The 22454-nt window shown below is 56.2% G+C and overlaps 12 protein-coding genes across 12 annotated transcripts; 6 read left to right on the top strand and 6 right to left on the bottom strand.

Moving 5' to 3' along the window:
* Window positions 1-112: 112 nt before the first annotated feature.
* Window positions 113-1103, bottom strand: VTJ04DRAFT_2885 (uncharacterized protein; the record flags this gene model as incomplete). Its single annotated transcript, XM_069360723.1, has 6 exons — window positions 113-386; window positions 476-539; window positions 606-692; window positions 770-866; window positions 936-1034; window positions 1092-1103. The coding sequence occupies 6 exons, from the start codon at window positions 1101-1103 to the stop codon at window positions 113-115; spliced, it is 633 nt and encodes a 210-aa protein (XP_069221406.1).
* Window positions 1104-1886: 783 nt separating this feature from the next.
* Window positions 1887-4115, top strand: VTJ04DRAFT_2884 (uncharacterized protein; the record flags this gene model as incomplete). The annotated part of the gene is made up of 2 exons (XM_069360722.1): window positions 1887-3001; window positions 3176-4115. 2 exons carry the CDS (start codon window positions 1887-1889, stop codon window positions 4113-4115), a joined length of 2055 nt encoding a protein of 684 aa, XP_069221405.1.
* Window positions 4116-4155: 40 nt separating this feature from the next.
* Window positions 4156-5093, top strand: VTJ04DRAFT_2883 (uncharacterized protein; the record flags this gene model as incomplete). Its single annotated transcript, XM_069360721.1, has 2 exons — window positions 4156-4164; window positions 4263-5093. 2 exons carry the CDS (start codon window positions 4156-4158, stop codon window positions 5091-5093), a joined length of 840 nt encoding a protein of 279 aa, XP_069221404.1.
* A 1252-nt stretch (window positions 5094-6345) lies between these two features.
* Window positions 6346-7725, bottom strand: VTJ04DRAFT_2882 (uncharacterized protein; the record flags this gene model as incomplete). The annotated part of the gene is made up of 1 exon (XM_069360720.1): window positions 6346-7725. One exon carries the CDS (start codon window positions 7723-7725, stop codon window positions 6346-6348), a length of 1380 nt encoding a protein of 459 aa, XP_069221403.1.
* Window positions 7726-8395: 670 nt separating this feature from the next.
* VTJ04DRAFT_2881 (uncharacterized protein) lies at window positions 8396-9114 on the top strand (the record flags this gene model as incomplete). The annotated part of the gene is made up of 3 exons (XM_069360719.1): window positions 8396-8545; window positions 8612-8853; window positions 8967-9114. The coding sequence occupies 3 exons, from the start codon at window positions 8396-8398 to the stop codon at window positions 9112-9114; spliced, it is 540 nt and encodes a 179-aa protein (XP_069221402.1).
* A 45-nt stretch (window positions 9115-9159) lies between these two features.
* VTJ04DRAFT_2880 (uncharacterized protein) lies at window positions 9160-9521 on the bottom strand (the record flags this gene model as incomplete). Its single annotated transcript, XM_069360718.1, has 2 exons — window positions 9160-9364; window positions 9508-9521. 2 exons carry the CDS (start codon window positions 9519-9521, stop codon window positions 9160-9162), a joined length of 219 nt encoding a protein of 72 aa, XP_069221401.1.
* A 41-nt stretch (window positions 9522-9562) lies between these two features.
* On the top strand, window positions 9563-11352 carry VTJ04DRAFT_2879 (uncharacterized protein; the record flags this gene model as incomplete). The annotated part of the gene is made up of 2 exons (XM_069360716.1): window positions 9563-9634; window positions 9727-11352. 2 exons carry the CDS (start codon window positions 9563-9565, stop codon window positions 11350-11352), a joined length of 1698 nt encoding a protein of 565 aa, XP_069221400.1.
* Window positions 11353-11906: 554 nt separating this feature from the next.
* Window positions 11907-12753, bottom strand: VTJ04DRAFT_2878 (40S ribosomal protein uS19; the record flags this gene model as incomplete). Its single annotated transcript, XM_069360715.1, has 4 exons — window positions 11907-11976; window positions 12044-12340; window positions 12553-12629; window positions 12736-12753. The coding sequence occupies 4 exons, from the start codon at window positions 12751-12753 to the stop codon at window positions 11907-11909; spliced, it is 462 nt and encodes a 153-aa protein (XP_069221399.1).
* A 578-nt stretch (window positions 12754-13331) lies between these two features.
* VTJ04DRAFT_2877 (uncharacterized protein) lies at window positions 13332-14445 on the bottom strand (the record flags this gene model as incomplete). The annotated part of the gene is made up of 2 exons (XM_069360714.1): window positions 13332-13782; window positions 13847-14445. 2 exons carry the CDS (start codon window positions 14443-14445, stop codon window positions 13332-13334), a joined length of 1050 nt encoding a protein of 349 aa, XP_069221398.1.
* Window positions 14446-15143: 698 nt separating this feature from the next.
* On the bottom strand, window positions 15144-16492 carry VTJ04DRAFT_2876 (uncharacterized protein; the record flags this gene model as incomplete). Its single annotated transcript, XM_069360713.1, has 2 exons — window positions 15144-15335; window positions 15407-16492. 2 exons carry the CDS (start codon window positions 16490-16492, stop codon window positions 15144-15146), a joined length of 1278 nt encoding a protein of 425 aa, XP_069221397.1.
* A 2252-nt stretch (window positions 16493-18744) lies between these two features.
* On the top strand, window positions 18745-19639 carry VTJ04DRAFT_2875 (uncharacterized protein; the record flags this gene model as incomplete). The annotated part of the gene is made up of 2 exons (XM_069360712.1): window positions 18745-19249; window positions 19317-19639. 2 exons carry the CDS (start codon window positions 18745-18747, stop codon window positions 19637-19639), a joined length of 828 nt encoding a protein of 275 aa, XP_069221396.1.
* A 1004-nt stretch (window positions 19640-20643) lies between these two features.
* On the top strand, window positions 20644-22234 carry VTJ04DRAFT_2874 (uncharacterized protein; the record flags this gene model as incomplete). Its single annotated transcript, XM_069360711.1, has 2 exons — window positions 20644-21889; window positions 22212-22234. The coding sequence occupies 2 exons, from the start codon at window positions 20644-20646 to the stop codon at window positions 22232-22234; spliced, it is 1269 nt and encodes a 422-aa protein (XP_069221395.1).
* Between the last annotated feature and the right edge of the window lie 220 nt (window positions 22235-22454).

Below are 22454 nucleotides of genomic sequence, written 5' to 3'. Positions count from 1 at the left end.
TGACAGGGTTGAATACAGAGACAAGAAGCCAGGTCGGAGAGCCCAGATTTGATGATTAGATTTCCTTACCACCACCGCCCAGTGGTACCAGCCAAACCCCCCGCGTTTCCGTTCACTCCCACCACAAGCAGCACCCCAATCCGGGACCGTTCATGGACCCAATGATTTGGTATGGCGGTTTGTAATTGGCTGGCGCCGTCTGTTGATCAGTTGCACCCTCTGTCCCCGCCGCAGCCCCGAGTGTGGTGGCGTCGTTGATGACGGGCTTGGTCGGCGTCTGGTCATGCCACTCCTCGGCCATGACCCGGAACCGCACCATTTCGTTGTTGTCAAAGTACATGACTTGGTCTTCGTCCTTCCAGACCCAGAGGTTTTCGGTGGGTTCGCTGGGATGATTTTGTCAGTGGGATGGGGTCATGTTGGATGGCAGGAAAGTGGGATGGATGGATGGATGGATGCATTTTGTCAGACGTACAATTCGGTGCCCTCGGGCAGCTCGGTCCAGGGGACGAAAATGTCGTCGAAAAAGTCGGTGGCGACTGGGAATGGAGGTTAGATTGTTGTCGTGATGGATGAGAAGAGGGGGGAATAGGGAAAAAACGAACGGAATATCCCCTGGGGGTTCTGGTCGGTGATTCGAGCCATAATAACCTCGGTCTTGAACGGCCGGAAGACGACCATGCGAAACTCGACTGTGCGGGTGATGATGACGTATGTTAGTTTTGCCGAGTCATCGTCGTCTGGGAGGAGGATATGGGTGCTGTAGTACCGTTCACGTTCACCATGCCGTCGCCATTCCCGATCAGACCCTCGGATGCCCAGAGAAGATCCCACAGGCAGATGCAGAGGCCGATTTTTTGGACTACCTGAGGGAGGAGAATGGGGTGTTAGTGACGGGAGGAATGACCCGTGGTAGGGGGTGATGTTGTGCCGACCTTGTTGGCATACTTGGCGTTGATGTTGTCCTCGATGGCGACATGACTCTGCTTGCGAAAGTCATCCGGCGATATCTGCACGAGGTCGGCAAATTTGGTCTGGAGAAGGGTTAACATCGTGCTTTGTGAGAGACAGAATGAATGAGAAACACTGACCAAGATGAACATTGTGAACTTGATATTTTGATTTTCTCGTTGTCGTGTTTGGCCAGCAAACAAGAAGGGCGCTTCACAGGAAATTGCAAGAGTGGAAGATGTTGATGGGCGGCGTGAAACTGGGACCAGATGAAGTCAAAGTCAACGGAGGTCACTTAGGTGCCTAAGGAATTCAAGGTCACAACATCAAAAGTGCTTGAACATAAGATTATCAGACTGAAATTATTTATCTCGTTGATTTTGTAACTTGAGACAACATCATCTTCATCCCGAGCTCATGCTTCACTTTCATTTTTCCTGTTGTCTTGCCTCCTTATAACAGGTTGGTGTTCAACATGCTTCGGCTCTCTTGCTCTTCCGTGCTGCAAAAAAGTTTCTTCAGTCTGATTGGTTAGACGTCAGTGTCGTGCCCCACCAAGCCCCACCAAAGGCTCGCCGCCTCTTTTTTTGCCGGTTCAAAATTTCTCTCACCGCCCGCCTCCGACCGCCATTTCCTTTTTTTGTAGCACAGTGCTGAGGCCAGTAATCAACCACACCGTGCGCGACACCCAATCATCCGAGGAGCACAGGCGTCAACTTCCCGACATCCTCTTTCCAACTTCATCTTCCTTTTTTTTTCTTCCCTTCTCTTCCCACCTTTCCACACCGTTTTTCGCGCAACCTAACAAATCCCTTGATCCATCCTCGACTCCGACATCGGCGTCCTCGACCATCAAAAAACTGAAAAGACATCGAAGGCAAGCGCGTCGACGTCTTTGTTTGACTCTTCTTCAATTGCTCCAATCGACCTACATCATGTCATACAACTACGGCCCTCCGCCGCCTCCTCCACCCCCCGCGGGCCCTCCGACCACCGCTCCCGGCGGTCACTCTGCCTACGGCCCTCCTCGTGGCGGCCATGCCGGCCGCGGCCGTGGTGGTCCCGATAGGGGCGGATACCACCCGCCTGCTGCGCCTGCTTATGGCTACAATCCCTCCCAGCAGCCGCCTGCCTACGGACCCCCGACCCCGTATGGCGCCGCTCCCCAGCATGGCTATCCTCAGCAGACTCCCCAGGCGTGGCATCCCGAGCATGCTCAGCAGCATGCTCCCCAGGGCGCCGCCCCCCATGCTCCGATTCCGGGCCAGAACTACCACCCCAGCTACCCTCCCCCTCATGCCTATCAACAGCCCCAACCTCCCTACGGTGGCCCGACCGGTTATTACGCGCCTCCTCCTGCCGGCTCTCCGCCAGTGTACGGAGCGTATCCTCCTCCTTCCACTACCCAGTGGGGTGGAACGCAGCCCACTCCCGGGCCCAGCAGCACCCATGGCTCATATGGCAGCGGTGGCCGCGGCGGTCGCGGTGGACATGATAACCGCAACGCCCCCAGAGCGCAGCCTATGGGGCCTCCGATCCGCGTGGGCTTTGACGGTAACCAGCTCCAAGCCACTCCGGTGACCCCTCCGACCGCCCCTCCGTACTCGTATCCCAGCATGCCCACTCCGTACGGCGCCCCTCCTCCGCCTCCCCCAGCTCCGTACATGCCACCACCCCCTGCCCCTCCGGCTTTCGACGGCCGTTCGGGCTTCAACAACAACCGTCACCATGGCCGCGGCGGTTTCCACAACAATAACAACCGCTCGCGTCTGCACCATGGAAACGACCGCAATCGGAATCGCAATCAACAGAACAACCAGAACAGGTCGGGCACTGGCCAGGGCAACTCCAACAACAATAATGCCAACAATAATAACAACGCGAATAAGGGCAACGAGACGCCAAAGTCTGATGCCCAGTCTGCGGGGAAGAAAAAGAAGAGGAAGACCAACACCCTCGGTCTTACTCCCGGCGATGATTCGGAGCCACTCTCTGATGAGGAAGACGAGGAGCAGCGCCTCCATGCCATTCTTGGTGATGACGCACCTAAGTATGTGACCATTCCCTTTCTCGCCCTTCAACCACTTCGCTCCTCCTTTTCCTTCTCGATCTCCTTCTGTCTTCCCCTCTCATCCGTCACGGCTCAAAGCCGATTCTCTGGTCGACAGGTTTAATGTTTTGGAAATGAGATCGAAGCTAACCATTTTTTTGTTCAAACCCAAAGTCCGTCAACACCCCAAGAAATTGCTGCCTGGATCGCTGAGCGTCGCGCCCGCTACCCTACCGCCGCCCGCGTGGCCGCCCGCAAAGCAGCCGAAAACGAGGCCAAGGAACTCGAAGCGAAAGCCGAGGAGTTGCGTAGGGAGCTGCTGAAAGTCGAGTCCAGCATCAAGCGCAAGCGCGAGCAGCAGGACGAGGGCGACGATATGCGCGGTGGTGATACAGGTTCCCTGATGAACGACGACGAGGGACCTGAAGTCATGTCGACTCGTCAAGGCTCGGGCAACAGCGTGCCCCCGCCTCCGCGCAAGGCCGATCCAACGAAGCACTGTAAGTATTTCTCTACGGGTGGAACGTGTGGAAAGCGGGGCAAGTGCCGCTTCGTCCACGACCCTGCCGTTAGAGAGCAAGCCCTCCGCGAGCGCGAGGCCAACGGCGGGCGTCCCACCCTCATGCAACGCCTGATCATGCAAGAGAAGGACCAGGAAGACCTGGCGGTCGTCAAGACCGTCAAGTATCTCCAGGACAAGGGATTGCTTCCCAAGAAGACGGCCTCCACTGCCGAGGCTACGAACAAGGCTGAGCCCAAGCCGGCCGAGAACGGAGAGAAGAAGACCGAGGGAGCAGTCCTCCCTGAGAAGCCGGCTTCGGCCGCGGAGGCCACAGAGAAGAGCGATGCTGCCAAGCCCGAGGAGGCTGGCGAGTCCAACACTGAACAGAAGAGCGAAGACAAGACAACGGAGTCTACTGAACTCGCCGAGGCCAAGCTTCAGGACGAGATCAAGGCCTTGCTCGCCGGTGGGGATGACAAGAAGCAGGAGCCTGCCGCTGAGACGACTTCTCAAGCCTCGGCTACTAAGCTTTCCCTGCCCAACGGTCTTCCTCCGCGCCCAGTTCTTTCATCTCCAGCTCAGGGTGCCACCGACACCGAGCCGCGCGACTAGTGCTCGTTGGCTCGGACCCCGATCACCAGTCCCTTCGCCCATGGCCGCGGCGGGGCTACTCAAATTTCCACTTCCCACCAGGATGTGATCGCTTTGTTCAACCGGACTTCTTGTCTTCTTTCTGCAACAAGCTCGTTCCCACCCCAGACTGTCAGCCATCAGGGCAAGGCAAACATCCAATCGGGCCAGACAACCACTCTACCGGGCCAGACCCCTCGCTTGCCCCTCCATGACTTGATCTCCTCGAGTTCTTCTGAGCGCCCTATCCTTGCGCAGGATCCTTCTGCCGGCCCCTCGTATCTTATTTCGCAGTCTTTTTTGAAGGGCCCCGTCGAAACTGGCGTGTTGCGGCCTGAGGGTCTTGGTCTCCAGCGCGGCCCTGATCATCTCTCTGTCCGCGAGCGGTTGACCCAGTTGACCCGCCTTCAGGAGCCAGGTGTTGTTCTGGAGTCGGACGAGACCAACCGTCAGCGTCTACCGATCAGGGCGGATAACTCCTCTAATCCCAGCGGAAACAACGGGAACAACGCCCAGTCTAGACACAGCAACACTAAGACTGGCAGGGATGACAAGCGCACCGAGCCTAGTGCAGCCGGACCTCAAGCGGCCAAGTTCTTTGCGGAGCAGCCTGATGCCCAGCCCACTCTTCCACTGTCGGCCCAGGCCATTGCTCAGCAGCAGCAGCAGCAGCAGCAGCAGCAGCAGCAGCAGCAGCAGCACCAACATGCCGGTGAGGCAGGAAACTCACGGCCGCGCAACCGGGACACTGCTCCCAACAATGCACGCCGTTCCCATCCCAGAAATCAGCGCCGAAGGGGTGGCGATTACTGGCCCCCCGTTCGCCCGCACCGCAGGCGCGGTACACGCGGTGGACGTCGTAGACAGGCTCAGGCTGCACGTCGTGGACAGGCGCAGATTGAAGAGTGTGAGGAGGGTGAAGTGGATGGCGATGGCACTAATGAGGACACGGACTACTAGGAAGAAGAAGCAAGGTTCTGGGCTTTCTCTCCTGGCGTGAGCTGGTATGCGCGTTGTATTATTGCCTGTCCTTTGATTTGGGGTGTGTGGTGGTTAGAGAGAGAGATTGAGAGTGAGACGGGGAGTGAGTGAGAGGGTATTCGACAGTGTCGTGCCCCTAGCAAGCAAGCAAGATTCATCATTGTATTATGTGTTGTTTTTCTTCATTTTACGGGTTAATGCATTGGGTTGGGATGGAGTTTGAGATGCGAATTGTTTTAGCACACCTCCCTTCTTTTTTCCCCTTGATCCTGAGGTTTTGTTTTCATGTCGTAATGTTCTGTTCATCCCGGATGTTCTCACCTTTCTCTGGGAGAAGGAGGCATCATAATCACCATCATCATTGCAATTGTCATTCATGGCGGCGGGGCTAGTCGGCGACCGTCGCAGGCGAGAGCATGAGCATGAGAGCAGAGGAGAGGAGGGGTCCTAAGTAGAGGGGCGAGTTCGTCCCTGATAATAATCACAACAAGAGAATGAGAATGCTTCCTTGAGAGTGAAGGTTGTCTTTTTGTGAGAGTGAGTGGTCTTGAGTACTTTTGCTGTTAATATGAGGCAAGAATGCATGGCTGTATAAGATGTGAGTGAGTATGCATCTATGGCTGCTTAGGTGACCAGGCGGAAGAGACGAGGGAGAAATTAAAGTCAAAAACAGCTTGTTTTCTTCCCCTTTCCTTGTATTCTTCCTTGTCTTTCCGCCTTCGGAGCTGCGGCCCTGCCTTTAATTGCCTACCTCACCCAACCATGTATAATGAAGAATGGTGTTGGGAAAGTTTTTGTGTGAGGAATAGCCTCGCTCATGGCAACCCCCATGGGTGATGTATTCTAGGTTGTTTCGTCGGGGTTTGTGTTTGTGTTTCTGTTGCCTGTCAAGGTGTGTGTGTGTATGAGTAGGTAGGTACTCGAATGACCATTCTACTCCGCCGGTACAGTTCAATATATCAGACCAGTGGCATAAGATGTTTGCGATTCTCTCGGCAACAATTGCGTGCCAACTAGGTACACTTAAACTCGCATGAAATGAAATGGCGCCGCCCAAGATGTCATCAAGTTTGCTCCCATCGCGGAGCTTCAATATTGTACACATAGGTAAGGTAGGTAGTAGCCATGTATGAGAACGCCTTTATCCCACATCCGGGTATACAAAACCAGTAACCATGTTTCCCATCCCAATCCATCTCTCACTCACTCACCCTCTCAGTCATTCATTCATTCACAACTCCTCCTTCTCCTTCTTCCCCGTCTTCTTGTTCTTCCTCGCCTCCGCCAACTTCTTACCCAAATCATGACTCCAATGATCGCCATCCCTCTTAAACTGCTTCCTCAACCTCTCCACGTGCCAGTCCAGGCACTCCTCTTCACGGCCCCTGGCCACGGCAACCGCTACATCCCCGCCATTCACCTCAAACAGCGCCGCGCACTCCTTATGCGACAGCTGCCTCAGCCCTTTGGACGGCCACTCCCCGAGGGCGGCGCCCATGTCGGCGTCGAGGAAGGTGTCGGTCAGCAGCTGCGCGGCGCGGCGCTGGGTGGCGGCCCAGGCGGCGGCGGCGTCCTCGCCGAGGTGGGAGGGGAGCGGGGAGATGAGGATTTGCAGGACGTGGGAGGGACCTTCGCCGGCGAGGAACTGGGCGCGGAGAGTCGGGGATTTGAGAAGCCCCGTGACGAGGGTGACGCGGATTTTGGTGAGGGAGGGGTCGGGGAGGAGCGTGGTGTGGTTGGTTGTTGTTATTGTTTCGGTGGTTGTTTCGGCTTCGGTGGTTGGTTCTGGAGTAGGCGGGAGGAGGGAGAAGATGGCTGTGCCGAGCGGGGTGGTTCGCTTGGGAGTTGAGGAGGAGGAAGGGCAGAGGGAGGAGGAGAGTTGAGACCAGTGGTTTTCGATTTGCCTGAGAGCCTTGGGGTGGTTTTGCACCGTGGATGAAAGGGTCAGGGTGGCGAGGCGGGCGCGGCGGAGGGTGGTTTCGTCTGTCGCCTCGGTGGTGGAGAGGCAGAAGAGCTCGTGGACCGTGTCGTAGTCCTCGGCGATCTTGAGACCGTAGTAGATGTCGTGGGAGATGTCCTCGAGCATCTCCAGGGCGCCGTCCACGTCGAGACCCTTTTTCAGGATGGTCAGGGTCTTGTAGAAGGCGCTGACCTCGCCGGCGCCGTCTCCTTTGGGAACTTTGATCTTGCCATCCGGGTCGTAGGCCGGGGCGTTTTTGGGGATCTCGGGTTTTGGAGGGTTGGGCTCGACCACAACGACGTCCGAGTCCACGGGGAGGCCTTCGAGATCCGGGCGGTGTTCGCCAGGCACGTTGATCTTGGCTTCCCTCAGTCCGGTGTTGATGTTGAGACGGACATGGAGGCCTGGAGGAAGATCCTGGTCCGGACGGACCACTTGGAACTCATCGGTGGCTTGGAAGACTTTGGGGTAGCATTCTTCAGGGTTGTCGGTATGGCAGATCATCTCCACCTCGGCGGACGGGGAGTTGGAGGGTGAAGCGGATGATGATGAATCCGAGGAGGAGGAAGATGACGCTAATGAACCGCAGGCCATGAGGCCGAGGAGAGCCACAAGACTCATGGGGAGAGACTTTAGCCTGATCTTGGCCATATTGTATGTGTTGTGTTGTGAGACAAGAGAAAAAGGAGAGAGTGAGGTGAGAGGAGGAACTGTCAATGAGCCCGGATATGAGAGGTGTAAGTGAGAATAGCCGGGCAGAACAAACAAGAGTGTGCAACGACTAGAGGGGGATGCAAAAGAATGAGCTGAAAGTACCTGGGAACCCGAGACTCCAAGTTCGCTTTAAAAATAAAACGGAAGGCAGCAGAAGCAAAATGACAGCTTGACAGTTTCAAGAGTCCAAGGAAAGGGGCAACTTTGTCTTTTCAAAGGTGAGGTGTCTTGAAGCCAGGATTGCGATTCTATGACTTTACGGGTCAGAATCTGATTGGCTGATTGCCGCGAGCCGCGCCCCCCGCAAACGCCGCAAGCGCGATTCCCATGCAAAGTCACATGATATACGCCACTCAAGCTCTCGGCCGCCAAGAGCTTCAATCGAGGGTCATTCGAAGCTGCGTTAGTCGCTCACAAGTGAACATCACTACCACCACCTCTTGCCCCTCGATCACCCACAACACGACTTCGGTTTCCCCCTCAATCGCAGAGGCTGGGAACCTACGCGCCGTCCTAATCCCAGAGGGACGCCGCCGAACCCCGATTGCCCACCACTGACCGACCGACCGACTGCGATCGCGCGAGGGACCCCCTCCCACTCCCGACCATGTCGGCCCTCAGGCAGACGGCGACTCAGGTCGCCAGGCGAGCCCGGATTGCCCGCCCGGGTGCGCTGAGGAACATCCGGTCGTACGCCTCGGAGCACGGCCACGACCACCACCACCACGGCCCGCATAACGTCGAGGAACCCATGGGTGTATGTAATGCGATGCGATGTGACATACAACCAGGAGGACTGACTGACAGCTCATGGACTGGCTAGTCTGCTTTCTTCATCGGAATCGGCGCCATCCTCGGCTCCATCTTCGTCTACAAGATCTCGCGGCCCGGCCCTAACGGCGAGCCCACCACGCTGCACAAGTACTGGAAACAGCTGGCAGACTACGGCAACCAGTGGGAGGAGAGGGCCCAGCTGATGGCTGCCGCTCTCGACAAGGCGGCCCATGACAAGCACCTCTTGTTGACGGCCGACCGGAGCAAATATCACGAACTGACTTACCCAGAGTACGTCTATCCCTCTCTCATGGCGAGACAACTAAGAGCTGTCCTGCTCTGCTCTGCTCTGCCATGCCATTGGCGACGGGAATGCAAGGCTAACCACGTGACCTCGCACCCAGAGTCTTTACCCACGGCTCGCCGCACAATATCCCCGCCGGGCACTATGTCAACATGGACAAGGTGATCGCCCACTACCACAAGCAGCATATCGAGGAGGAGGCGCGGAAGGCGAGGAAGCTGGCCGAGTCCGCGCAAGAAAAGAAGTGAGGGCGGCGGTTTGGTTTTCCCATTTGTTTGTGTCTCCTGTTCCATTCATTCATACATACTCCACAACAAACAAAGCAGCGTCAGGCCACAGGCTTGGTTCCTCGTGTACATAGCTGGCAACCTTGTTTCGGCTGCATGCCTGGAGGGGCTGCCATTCGATTGCCGACGCCGGCGCAGCCCTCTGCTGCCAGCCAAACGATGTTTCCTGAAACTCTTATTGCATGCTGCCACGACCTTCCGTTTCTTGACGCTGTGCTGCCCTTCGTTTGTTTTTCTGTTTCTGCAAAGTCGACCTCCACCACTCGCAAACAACTCCGTGCCTTGGAGGCCTCCCTTCCTCACTCTATTATACTAGGTTCCCAAGCTGGCACAACTATCTCAACACCCATGCACCCCTCGGCGAACATTCCAGGACCACCCAACTCACCAGGGTGCAGCTGACAACAGCATGGCGAGTTCTTCGGCCGAAAGAAACACCAACAGCAGCGAGCCTGTGTTTGACGCTGCCAAACAAGCAAGGGTATGCCTGAAGAATGTGCCTTTGTTTACATCTCCTTCTTGTAAATCTCATACCTAAATAATAACTAACCAACCCCGCCTCCAACTTACCAGCCGCCATCCCACCTCCTCGCCCGACCGCCGGCGGACCTCCCCGCCGTCCGCCTCGGTCTGGTCAGCAAATCCGTAGGCTACGGCCTCTTCGCCGCCCGCGACTTTGCGGCAGGCGAGTTCATCTTCCACGAAGCCCCGCTCATCATCGCCCGGTACAATGAGCGCTTCTCGGCCGACGCCGACTTGATGGGGGGCCAGGCCGCCGCATGTCGGGCCGTCTTGTTTCCTCGGACTCCTTCGACGGCGGCGGGCAGTCGCAGCAGCAGCCCTGCGCCAGGTTCCTCTGCCGTCGCCGCCGGCGGGGCGCACCCCTCAGGACCAACGGCCGTGGCTGAAGCTATGGCTATCGCCTTCCCCGCGCTCGCTGCTCGGCTTGGGGTCGCGCCACCGGATGATTGGGAGGGCGTGGTCCAGCGCGTCCTCAACCCCGCTGGTAGTGATAACGCCACTGGCACGGCAGGACTGGGTATGAACCTCGTCCCCGGCCAGGGGCAGTACGCCGGCTCGATGCTGACGCGGGAGGAGTATGAGGCGTACGTGGCTCCGTTGAGGGAGAGCGTTGCTGCGCGAGCAGCAGCAGCAGCAGCAGCTGGTGCGACGTCTTCCCATGCAGGAGGAGGAAAGGGAGAAAGAGGAAGAGGAGGGGCAGGAGGAGGAGGAGGAGGAGGAGGAGGAGGAAAAGGGGACGAATCATCCGGCGCAGCAGCAGCGGCGGTGGCGGCAACAACGTGCGGAGCAAGATCTACCACCCCAACCACCCCGTCCTTCACTACCAGCGCTACCACAATTCCTGCCCCCGTCCCAGTCCCAGAACGCGAAGCCCGCGAAGCATGCCGCGACTTCTTCCGGCACTACGCCTTCCAAGTCCCCCGAACAGCCGGGAACCGCGTGCCCCGGACCAGGAGCAGCGGCAGCAGCAGCAGCAACAACATCAACAACGATGACGGCGACGACGACAGCGACACCACCACCACCACCGGCACACTAGGATCATCAGGACTCAGCAGCGCCATAAGCATCACAGGCAGCAGCATCCCCACTCCGACAGCCACTTCGTCTCCTTCCCCCTCCATCAACGGGGTAGGAGGCACCTCGAAGACGACAATGACGGGAGAAGCATGCATCTACCTCCTCGCCTCGCTCATCAACCACTGCTGCACCCCCGAGCACCAACCATCTACTCACCATCATCATCTCCTCCCAGGCCAACAGCTCCATTGGCATTTGCACCAATCCCTTTTTCACCACCACCACCACCATTCTCATTCTCATTCCAATTCTCACCACTCCTCCTCATCCCCCTCCTCCGCCAACCAAGAACCCACCACCAATACCAATACCAACAACAAACCCGAAAAAGAGCACAAAAAACACCACCATCACCATCACCATCACCACCCCAAACCCCCTCCAGGACCCAACTGCACCTGGCGCATCGGCCCCTCGGGCCTCGCCCACTTCGTCAAGCCGCGACACATTTGCGTGCAAGCCAAGCGCGCCATCCGCGCGGGCGAGCAGCTGACGTGGGACTACGGCAAGCGAGAGAAAGGGTTTGCGTGCGAGTGCGAGACGTGCCGGCGCGAAGGCTTGATTGCCGGGTTGGGCAGCGTTTGTGGGGTGATTTAAGCCTTTTTACTTACCTAGGTACTTGCGTGTATGTGTTCAGTAAGTCGAGTGCTGAGGTGCTGGTTCGTTGGGGTCAAGGAGATGGCATGGAGGTGAGTGAGCGGGGTTGAAGGATTCGAGGTTGATTTGATCAGGGGATGAGGAAGGAATGGGAGTTTACCCAACGACCGAGGTAGATAGATAGCAGAACCAAGGAGGAGGCAAGGACAGGTCGGGTGTCAGACACAGCAAATGCTACCGAGTGCCACCACAAATCTCATTTCCTCGCCCGTGGGACCGAATGCAAGAAAGTTCGCATTGCTCGTTGATGGGTTTACACACTATCTCGTGATCCCTCCCAAGATAGCCCATCGGCAAAGATGTGTCTCCTCTCGTCCATCCCTTTTTCCGCCCTTCTCCTCGTGCCGAGCAGTGGCAGCAGCAGGAGCAGCAGCAGCAGCTGAACCGTGTCCCATGAATTTCTTCTCGACGCCGGAAACCCCATTTGTTTGCCAGAGAATGCAACAACCTTCCCCATCCCTACCGTCCTCCCTACCAATGATCCCAGGAGCCGTTTACTTGAGAGGAATGAAACGAGAAGAGTGGGTGGCACCGATACCTGGCCGACCGTGCTTGACGGGCTTGCTGCGGGGGTGTTAGTCTGTTGTGTTTTTCCGACAAAATCAACAACCATAAGTGGAGGGCAACGCACTATGTGATGGAGAACTCGCCGAGGTAGTGGCCAACCATCTCGGGCTTGATCTCGACCTGGTTGAACTCCTTGCCAGAGTAGATGCCAATGACGCTGCCAATCATCTCGGGGACGACAATCATGTCGCGCAGGTGCGTCTTGACCAGCTCGGGCTTCTCGTTGGGCTTGGCCTCCTGCTTGGCCTTGCGCAGCTTCTTGATCAGGCCCATCGGCCGGCGCTTCAGGCCGCGGTTGATCTTTCTCCGGGCACGGGCGTGAACGACATCGCGGAGCTCATCGGAGCCGAGGTCGAGGAGGCTGTTGGGGAAGGAATTGGGTCAGTGGATGTGTTCTTTGTCTGTCTCGTGGTGATTGTGCAAGTGTTTCCGAATGGTGTTGAAAGATGTTCCTCCTCCTTTGAGATTATGTCGTTCATGCCCTCCAAGATTCTCATTCCAAAATGGGGCGTGCGTGCGTGTGTGTAACCTCTGTTCACGACAACGGGTTCGATGGAAAATGGGAGCACCTACGCCTCAAGGTCAATGCCCCGGTAGGAGAACTTGCGGAAGGCCCTCTTCTTCTTGAGCTCGGCGGCCTCCTCGGCGTTCTGTTCAAAGACGTCGGCGTCAGCTGCATGATTCGTGAAAGATGACGATGACGGCGAGATGGTGGGAGTGGAATGAGGTCGGAGAGAGAGAGAGTCAACAACGTACGTATTCGACGTCAGCCATGATTGCGCTTGGAGGAGGTGATCACGGATTTCGCGGTTCGACGGGGAGAAGGGTTGGTATCGAAGGGCGAAATTGTGCTTGTCGATGATGGGAAGTGGGTTTCTTTCGCTGGCTGAGGTTTGGCCGCGGAGCAGTCAGTGGTGGATGGATGGGAATGGGAATGGGCCATTGGGGCGCCGAGAAGGACCCCACCCGCAAAAATTCGTAGGGTTCTGTGCCCTCGAGCGAGTGGTGGCGCTGATTGGTGTGGGTGGGGCTGCTGTGGCTGGCCAAGTGGGCAAAGTTGTGGCTGGTGGGGCCATTCTTCGTCTTGGGGTCTTGGCATCCCAGCTTGTTCCTGGCACGGTTTCCAAGTCTCCCTTCAAGCAGACCGGAACTGAAGACAACACAGGTAACCGAATTCGCAATTCAAGGATTTTGGTCTTTGGTCTTCAATTTCACATCATGATCCCCAGGAGTCATGAGACTGGTCATGAGTAACTTTCACTTCGAACTTTCTTATTTTTTTTATATGGCCACTTCTCTGCGTACAACCATCCCCATGCCTCGATCTACTAGTCTCCCTCCTCTCACCCTACTTAAATCCTCTGGAACACCGACAAACTCGACAATGCCTGACCCGACGGTGTAAACATGGTGTTATCAGCGCATGACGACCCCAGGTTGGCATTGTGAATCCACGCCGGCTCCCAGTAAAACAGCCCCACGCCCTTGTTGACCGACGACACCACGTTCGCAACGCTCTGGATGTACTGCGTCTGCCCGGCCGCCGAGAAGGGCACGTTGCGGACGTCGGCGGGGAACTGGTAGCGCGGATACGGGCACGACGTGGGCCAGTTGGTCTCGACCACGGCCACCTCCTTGCCCCAGCGCGACACCATGTTGTTGAGGCTCCGGCGCAGCGAATCCAGCGTCGCCGAGGCCGAGTAGAAGGGGTAGAAGGACACGCCCATCATGTCAAAGTCGGACATTTCGAAGGGGCCTTGGGAGAGAACGTTCGTGTACCACCAGTTTTGGGTGTCCCAGTTCCTGGAGTCTGAGTCAGCTTCAGTCCTGGACGCGGAGATTTTTTGTCTGCGGAAAAGGGACTCACCATCCGTTGTCCAGATGCACCATGATCTTGGGTTTGGGGTTCAGTCTCGAGTCCTTGACGCCCCACGCGGCCGAGTGCAGCAGCCTCGCAATGTTGTACCAGTTGTTGGTCTTGCCCAGGGGCCACAGCAGGCCCTGGGTGATCTCGTTGCCGATGGAGACGATGTCAACCTGGATCCCGGAGTCGGCGAACCGGTTCATCGAGTCGAGGGTGTAGTTGTACAGCTTCCAGGCCAGGTTGTTGATGTCGGACGGCCATCCCGCCGGCGTGGTCTGGTGTGCCGGGTCGGCCCAGGTGTCGCTGTAGTGGAAGTTGATGTAGAGGCCCAGGCCGGCCGCCTTGGCCCGCCGCGCGAGCTGGATGTTGTAGTCGAGGTTGTAGTTGCCGTCCCACGGGTTGACCCAGACGCGCTGCCGCACCATGTTGACGCCGTTCTCGGCCAGGATGTACTCGAGCGGCTTCTCCTGGCCGTTGACGTTCTTGTAGCGGACACCCGCCCGCTCCTCGACAATGACGGACGACCAGTCGACGCCCTTGTACTGGAGGGCATCGACGGCCGTCGCGAGGCCGAGGAGGAGAGTAGACAGAAGCGCGCGCATGTTTCTCTTTATCGCCAGGGCGTTGGCCTTGTCGTCAAGTTCACAACCTGCCGCCTAGGTCTGTCCTTGGTTACCCTCCAGACGGCCTACCTGGGGACTGAGCAACCAGACCCATCAAGGCCATCATCCCGAGAGGTCTATCTCTTATACCTAGATGGATCCATGAATCTCTCGGTCTCGGCATCCGGAACCATTCAAGTGTGCCGTGAAGTAGGATTCAGATTTCTCGGCTCCGTACCCCAGACTCACCTCCTCACCTCACATCATCTCGGACGCTGCCGTGATGGTGCAGTTTCCCCTCTCGCTCAGTTTACTGCCAGGCCCTGTTCAACCGGCACGTGGAAATCCGGTAGATTTTGCCCGGGGTTTCTTTTACACGCCAGCAGGGGAATGGCGCGTTTAGACGTCTTACAACCGCCACCAATCATAGCCTCTTCTCGGCATCTCTTCCTCCGGGTCCGGGGTTGCCAAACCAGGGCAGACTACAACGTCGATGGCTGCGGCGCCGAGTGCCGAACTTGGAAGAGCCGCCGTTACAGTTCTCAACGTTGGTAGTACTACTATTAGAACGGAGACGTCACAATGGAACTTGACAACTTCAAGTGGAATTGAGACAACAATGCCATTGTTCTCGACTCTCCTGGCAACAACACTCCGTACACCACAAACTACACCCTAGCTAAGATCCCAAGACTATCTTAATCCTCCGCAACCCTCCAAACCAGCTTCTCCCCAGACACAGCCCTATCCCGAAGTAGATCCAACGCCTTCTGCACCCTCTCCAACAGCGTGCTGCCCTCCACGATGCGCACCTTGTTCGGCCGGACCGTCCCAGTCCTCAAGAGTTCTGGGATGATTCGAGGCTGGAGGTAGTCTCGCAGAAACTCGTTCTGTCAAAATTAGTCAATACTCGACGCTCCAAACAAAGCGGATATCAACCACCTGATGATGACCTACGTACCTTGTGGTAGTGAAACGTCCTGACCCCCCTCAACTCAACCCCCTCCGCCCAGTCCCCCGGCAGCACCTTGCCCACGTCCATCTCATACTCGGGCGTCCTCCCCTCCGCCGCATGCACGTTGATCACAGGCAGCATGACCGCCACCCGACTCCCTTTCTCCGCGATCCTGCTGATCGGCCGCAGGGTCTCGTCCCTCGACCCGATGCAGTCCACAATAAACGGCACCTTGGGCCCGGTCCGTTCCTGTTTCTTCACCTCCTCCTCCCCATCAACAGCAGCATCATCAGCAGCCGCGAACCTCAAAATCTCCTCCACCACCCCCTTCCGCCGATAGTCAAAACACACCCTCGCCCCCAACCCCTTCAGCATCTCATGATTCCGTCCGCTCGCCACCGCCCAAACATTCCCGTACCCCCACGCCCGCAGGACTTGGACAAGGTACATACCCACACTACTCGCCGCGCCCCAGACCAGCACCGGCCGTAGCTTTTTGTTGCTCTCCTTTTCTTGCTCTCCCTCTCCTACCTTTGGCTGCTCCGACACAGACCCAGATAAAGGCCAGGGCATCTCTAGCTCCAGATCCGTGACAGCGGTATTCACGGCGGTCGCCAAGTTGTCCGGCACTGTTACTGCTTCTTCCATGCTCATGCCCTCTGGTACCCGTGAAAGCCGCCAGAGGGGGACGGAGACGTACTCCTGAAAGCTGGCGGTGCGGGGGTCGCCGTCCTGGACGAAGCCGATTACTTTATCGCCTACCCGCAACGGCGGGTTGTGTTTCCCTGCTTCTTCTCCTCCTTCAGAACCTACCGCCGCGTCGTCCGAACCGAGGGTGACGACCGTCCCCCCGACAGCGATTCCCAAGATGAATGGGTGTTGTTGGTCTTGCAGTTGAGAGGGAGGAGGCACGCCCAACCCACCGGCTGCGCGGTGCAGGTCAAGCGGCGAGGCGCTGGTGTGGGTTACCTTGATGAGTGCTTCGCCAGGGGAAGGGGAGGGGGTTGGCAGGTGGATGGCGGTTAGGGGGTTGTGGGCGCCGGGGTGGGTGAGGGCGATGGCGAGGTGGGTTGCGGGAATTGGGATGGTCATGATGGATGGGTAAAAGACCTATATACCTTGGGTAGAAGTGGTGTGGGGATGGAGTTGGGAGGGTTGAGTTTGGTAGGTTGGTTGTGATGGTGAGGTTGGGGTTGAGTGGCTGGTTGCGAGGAGGGAGGAGATGATGAAGACTTTTATGTTGGCTGGTGAGTATCATTGGGATTCCGTAGTTTGACATGAGGCTCTTTCCATGCTGGAGTGCTGCCCGTTCGGGACGATGTGCCATTTGTAAGCTGGGAGAATTATTAATCTCCAATATTCCCGGGTCCGATACCCGAAGGGAAGCTGAATGTACTCGTATGTTTCATTTACGAACTAACCCCCGTTGAGGAAAGTCATCAATTGCTTGATGTGCATTTATGACGTCAAAGATGACGTCGTTGATGATTTTGTGCTACACAGGATATTCATCAGGGGAAGAAAGCTGTTGGTGTTGAGGCTGAGGTAAGGAGGAGGGTTACACCGGAGCTTACCTGGTACCTGAAGGATGTGGAAAGCGAGTCAGTGCCTGGTCTTTGCTTCGCCACTTGTTTTGGGGATCTTAATGAGAGAGTCAGGTCAAGATTTCGGTACCTACCTGAGGTGATCATCATGTCAAGGTCGAAGAAACTTCGGAAATGAAGCCTCGAATCCAGCAGCAACACCAGCTTTGTGGTTCGACCTACTGTTTTATCAAGGTAAAAAATGATAATATCTATTATTCATCAATTTTTTGCGAGCAGAGAAGGCGGAGGTTTCATTTTACGGCCACTCTCGTCAAATGACGACTGGTATCTTGGTGATGTATGTAGCAGTAAGGAGACGTGGTGTGTCGTGGCTCGAGAGAGCAAACACCATGGTCTGAGAAAGTAAACATTGGGAAGAAAGTAGATAAACATTTCTTTTTCTAACACCAACATCCAAAATCGCCATCAGCTTTACGCGCTCAAGACAGACTAAAAAGACAGAGTCATAATGACAAAAAGCTCGCCGTCACTCTCCGAAGTACCCCCCGGGAGGCCACTTTGGAGTCTGGCTACGAAAAACCCGCCTCGCAGGTTTTTACTCGGGATAGAACAGGCGCGTGCCTGTTCGACCACGCAGAGGGGGTTCCCCCACACCCCGCTACATCCGAATAGCTACCAACCCGTCGATTGATGTTCCGCCTACCGGACCCGTTGGGAAGCATGCTCGGGACTCTGCCCTATATACCCTCCCATGCCGCCGACGATGGCCGGAGGTCAAAGCCTTCGAGGTCAAGGTTTCTCCGGTCCCGCGCGCTGCGGATGAAAGACAACTGCAAATTTGGCTGCTTTGGGTGGGATAGGCGAAGTGAGTAGCTCATGATGATGAATGCGTTTGCCCTTTCAGAGTTTCTTTCCAACGACCACTCGACTTTCTGGTACAGAGCACATTCAATGACGCAAGACTCGAGAGTCACGCCATCAATCCAGGCAAGGGAGGCATTGACCCACGGATCTTCCAACTGGATTTGATCCAAAATAATGGGATTGTTCGCGCATTATCTATCGCCATGGCTTTGCTGCGTTGACGCGAGACACTCGTTCATCACATCTGCCAGAGTCTTCTCTGAGCACTCCAACCTTTTCTGTGCCAAAGCCCGCGTGAACCTTCAGCAACCCACCACATTGAGACTGTGTGGCCTCATGATTATGGACATTGACTTGCCTTCAAGAACACCCATCATGAACTTTCGGTTGCTCTGCCAACGATCATTCGAGGAGGACAGGTTTCTCAAATATCTCCTATCTTCAGGTTGCTTCACTAATTAGCAGAGTGCTGAATTTAGATTGGAGTCTTATGTTCTTTTCTTTGACTACGCATCAATTCTTTGTTCTCGTGCACGAAGGATGAGAGGGTTGTTTTGTTGTCATGAGGTTGGAGATGGTGTGGAGGCCGACTTACACCAACACAGTGTAAAGACGAAGTCATAAGCCACGTTGCACCGTGGGCTTTGTTACGTCACCAAACTGGAACCCTTTTGGGCTTTTGCAGTGCATGAAACAATTTGGATATGACCTGAGCTTCCAATTTCCTGCACCATCACCTGCTCCGCGCCCTTGCTTCAACGTTCCGAGCTTCCGATACACCACAAACGCAACTCCATATGCCTCGCCCTCGACAAAACCCAATATATCTCCCATTCTCAACCCCATTGATGCCGCTATAGCCTCCAGAGCCTGCCTGTCCAACCCTCCCTCGTGGTTCATCCATCCAGCCATCCATCCCTTCATCCGCCCAACATGCCCTCCGCCCGCCGCTATCGCGTCCTCACCTACCTCCTCGTCGCCAGCATCGTCACCCTGCTCTTCTTCGTTTCCAAATCCCGCGACCAGGTCTCCCACTACGGAACCCCTGGCGCAACCAACGACTTCTACTCCAAGACTGTTCACGCCTTGGACAAGGAGAAACACAACAGCCACCACCATCACCACCCGCACGGGCACCCTGGGTCTGACCCTGCTAATGGGCAAAAGCCAGTAGTCGAAGATGGCGATGACGACGATGAGCTCGCTCGCGGGGTGGCGGATCGCTTGAAACAGGCCGAGAAAGACGCCAAGGAGAGCGCCGAGGCTAAGGGGCCGAAACAGCCGCAGACGCAGCAAGAGGTGGTTGGGGTAGGGAACGCGGCTGGGGGGAAGGATAAGGCGGATGTTGCGGATGCGAAGGGAGAGGCGAAGGACAAGGAGGAACAGCGGGATACAGAGGTGGAGGGGGTGTTGAGGGATATTATGAAGAAGTCTCCAAGTACGTCACTCCCTCTCTCTCGCTCAGATAAGACCGTCAATGCTAACCTACACCCTCTCCCTTCCAGTCATCATCTTCTCCAAATCCTACTGCCCCTACTCCAAAGCCGCCAAGGGAATCCTCCTCGAAAAGTACACCATCGAACCCGCGCCGTACGTGGTTGAGCTGGACAAACATCCCCTGGGCGTGCGCATCCAGGATCGGTTGGGCGAGATGACGGGTCGCCGCACCGTTCCGAACGTCATGGTCTACGGGCAAAGCATCGGTGGCGGAGACGAGGTCGCGGCCATGGACAGGATGAAGACCTTGGCGGATAAGATACAGAGTATCGCGGACGACAGGATCAAGGTGTCGTTGCGCTTTGAGCAAACTGCCCAGAAGTCCAGCTAAGGGCCGGACTCTGTGTTGGATTAAGGGATATCTGCCTGATCTACGTTTGCCCTGTCCATTACCAGCAGCACTCATCGGGGTTCGCGGAACCTCTCACTGGGCTCCATTCGACGAGGTCGACCACATGGCTTGAGCATGGGGTTTAGGCTTACGGGAGCTATTAACTTACGTCCCGCCCAAGCACCAGGCCGTGCCGAGCATTCTTGTGACTGAGCCGCCGTGCCCAAGGCGGACACCAAAGTCCTGCTGCCACCTCATTTAGTTTGTTTATCTTATCGGTTTGACGTGGCTGCCATACACTTCCAACTGAAATCTGGAGCTTGGTTGGAAAAGCAGCGGTCTGCCAACCACTATACGTTTGAAGAGTACCTAACTCAGGGGTGGGATCGGGAAGGCAGGAAGACCTAGCTGTCCAAGTCTACGTTTTCCCCCGAGGCTGTGGAAAGGTTGATGGTTCAAACACACTCGCATAGTCTTGGGACATCAGTCCCAACGGACGTTTGATAGGGAGAAGTATATCTGGCACAAAGAACATTAGAGCAAGGACACGGATCATCATCCGAGGTATTGAGGTAATATAGACATTGATTCCGCCATGATGCTGCTGTTTCCAGCCAAGTACAATGTAATGTTGTTGAGTGCTTTGTTCTTGTGACTCAGTAGTGTCCGGGGAACAGAGATCCGGATGTCCTTCCGTGTATCCGCGGGACCAATGCCTCCCGAAGACAAAGCCATGCCCTCTGCTGTTTCTTGACAATCCCATTGTTTCTTAGGCGTACAGCCTCCAAGTTCCGATGATTCCGTCTTTGTCTCGAGAACGATGTTATTGTTCTCCTTCCTTCGGGAACTATCATGTCCGAGATGTATGTCCGAGATGTTGTATCTTGACTGGAATATATAATGGCAACGAGTCTTCTCGCATACTCGGCATGGCGTATTGCATCTCCCCGTCGATACCAGACCGAGTATTCATACCAGCAACATCACCGACCAACCCCAGCACCATGTGTCTCCAGGCGTTGCTGCGCTACCAGTGTGGCCACACCACCAAGAGCAAGGTGCGTCACTGTGACCGTTACCTGAGGAGGACAAGCAGCCAGAAGCAGCCGCAGCCGCAGAGCCGAAGCCGGTCTCTCTTCTGCCTCTTCTCCCGCAAGCCCAAGCACTGCGGCAGACTTTTGGCTCCCGAGCGGAGCGTTGACCAACCATGCTCACAGGCCTGTGCTAGGAAGCAAGCCCAGAAGCTCCGCCAGAAGCAGGAGCAGCAGCTCAAGCGGCAGCAGCGTGAGCGTCGCGAGCGCGAGCGCGCCGCTGCCAGCCGGCAGAGGGAGGACGAGCAGCGACTCCGCGCTGCGATCCAAGCCCACAAGCTGCGCCAGCAGCAGCGCGAGATTTGGAGCGAGTACCCGACCCCGTCCACGTCGCGCCCGCCGAATCCCCCTCCGCCGAGGCCTGTCAACCCGTATGCCCAACCACAGCAACAACAACAACAGCCGCAGTCGCCTTCTTCTCCTTCTAAACCCCGTCGTGGATCTGCTACGTCGTGGCAGACGACCTCGTCCAGCTACTCCACCTCGATCAACACGCGAGTTGAGAGAAGCCGTGCGCCGCCTCGCTTGAGCGAGCGGCGTCCTCACCCCAACGCTGATGCTGGCTCTCCGACGGCTTCTTCTTCTTCTCACTACTACCCCCCGCGGTCCAACACCGCCCAGCACCGCCGTGTCGTGACTGACAGGCCTGTTCTGAACCTGAACACCCAATCGACTCGGCACAGGTCAGTTCACCCGCGGATTTCCACCAACAACAGTGCCAGCAGCAGCAGCTACAGGCCGCCTGTCCCGCCCAAGGACACCCGCCAGAAGAAGCGCTGGCAGCCCGACCATCCCGAGCTGGTTCCCCCACCTCTGTTTTCGCCGACGACGACGAGTCCTACCCGGCCACGTCGGTCGTCGATAACCACTTCTTCTTCCACTCCTACGTCCAGCCCGAACAGAGTTTATTACCCACCCCCGCCTCATCCTCCACCAAGGAACCCGCCCCCGCCGGCTCCTGGCCATACTTCTTCGAAGCAGCAGCCCAAGAAGATGACCAGCAGTAGTGGCTCCGGCCACCACCACAGGAATCTGAGTGGCAGTGGTGAGCGCAAGCAGCCGGGCAAGTGGATCAAGAAGACCTTGCAGCAGATGGGTGCGAGCCACTCGGACGAGTCGGTCGAGTTTGTGTCGGTGGATGCGAGGAGGGTGGAGAGGGGTGAGTGGTAGGTCAGCGAGTAAGTAGTAGTAGATCTTGGAGCGTAGAGGAGACATTCGTTTTGGTGAATATTTCCTATGATTATCTATGACTGCCCTATATACATACATTCATTGAATATATACATCCATAACTCTCCATATTCAAATTGTATTCAAAACAGATAAATCGTGTCTTGACTGACGTGATGTGATGTGAGCGAACAATGACTTTGTTTTTTGGATACTATGTGATTGGCCGGCCAACTGGCTGGTGTTCTTTGTTTGTAGATACAAAGCTTTGTTTTTCATGATGACTCGTACCTTGCTCATTGTTGTTCCAGAAGTTTCATGCCATACGTCCTAGCAACCTGCCCAGGAATCGTTTTGTCTCTCGGTTCACTTTCTGGGAGAGACCAAGGGATGATGAGAGTTACTTAATACTTGGTGGATGGATACTTGAGGGAAGCTGTCAGCCAGATGGAATAAACATTTAGTATTATTATTATCACCTGAAGTCGGCAGTAAATTTGGTTGGCACTGAGCTCATACTCTCTGTACTGTCTTCATCAGATGTCAAATTGTTT

The sequence above is a fragment of the Mycothermus thermophilus genome, assembly GCF_041956435.1.
Source record: "Mycothermus thermophilus strain CBS 625.91 unplaced genomic scaffold VTJ04scaffold_2, whole genome shotgun sequence".
Lineage (NCBI taxonomy): Eukaryota > Fungi > Ascomycota > Sordariomycetes > Sordariales > Chaetomiaceae > Mycothermus > Mycothermus thermophilus.
This window is presented reverse-complemented; position numbering and strand designations above follow the sequence as displayed.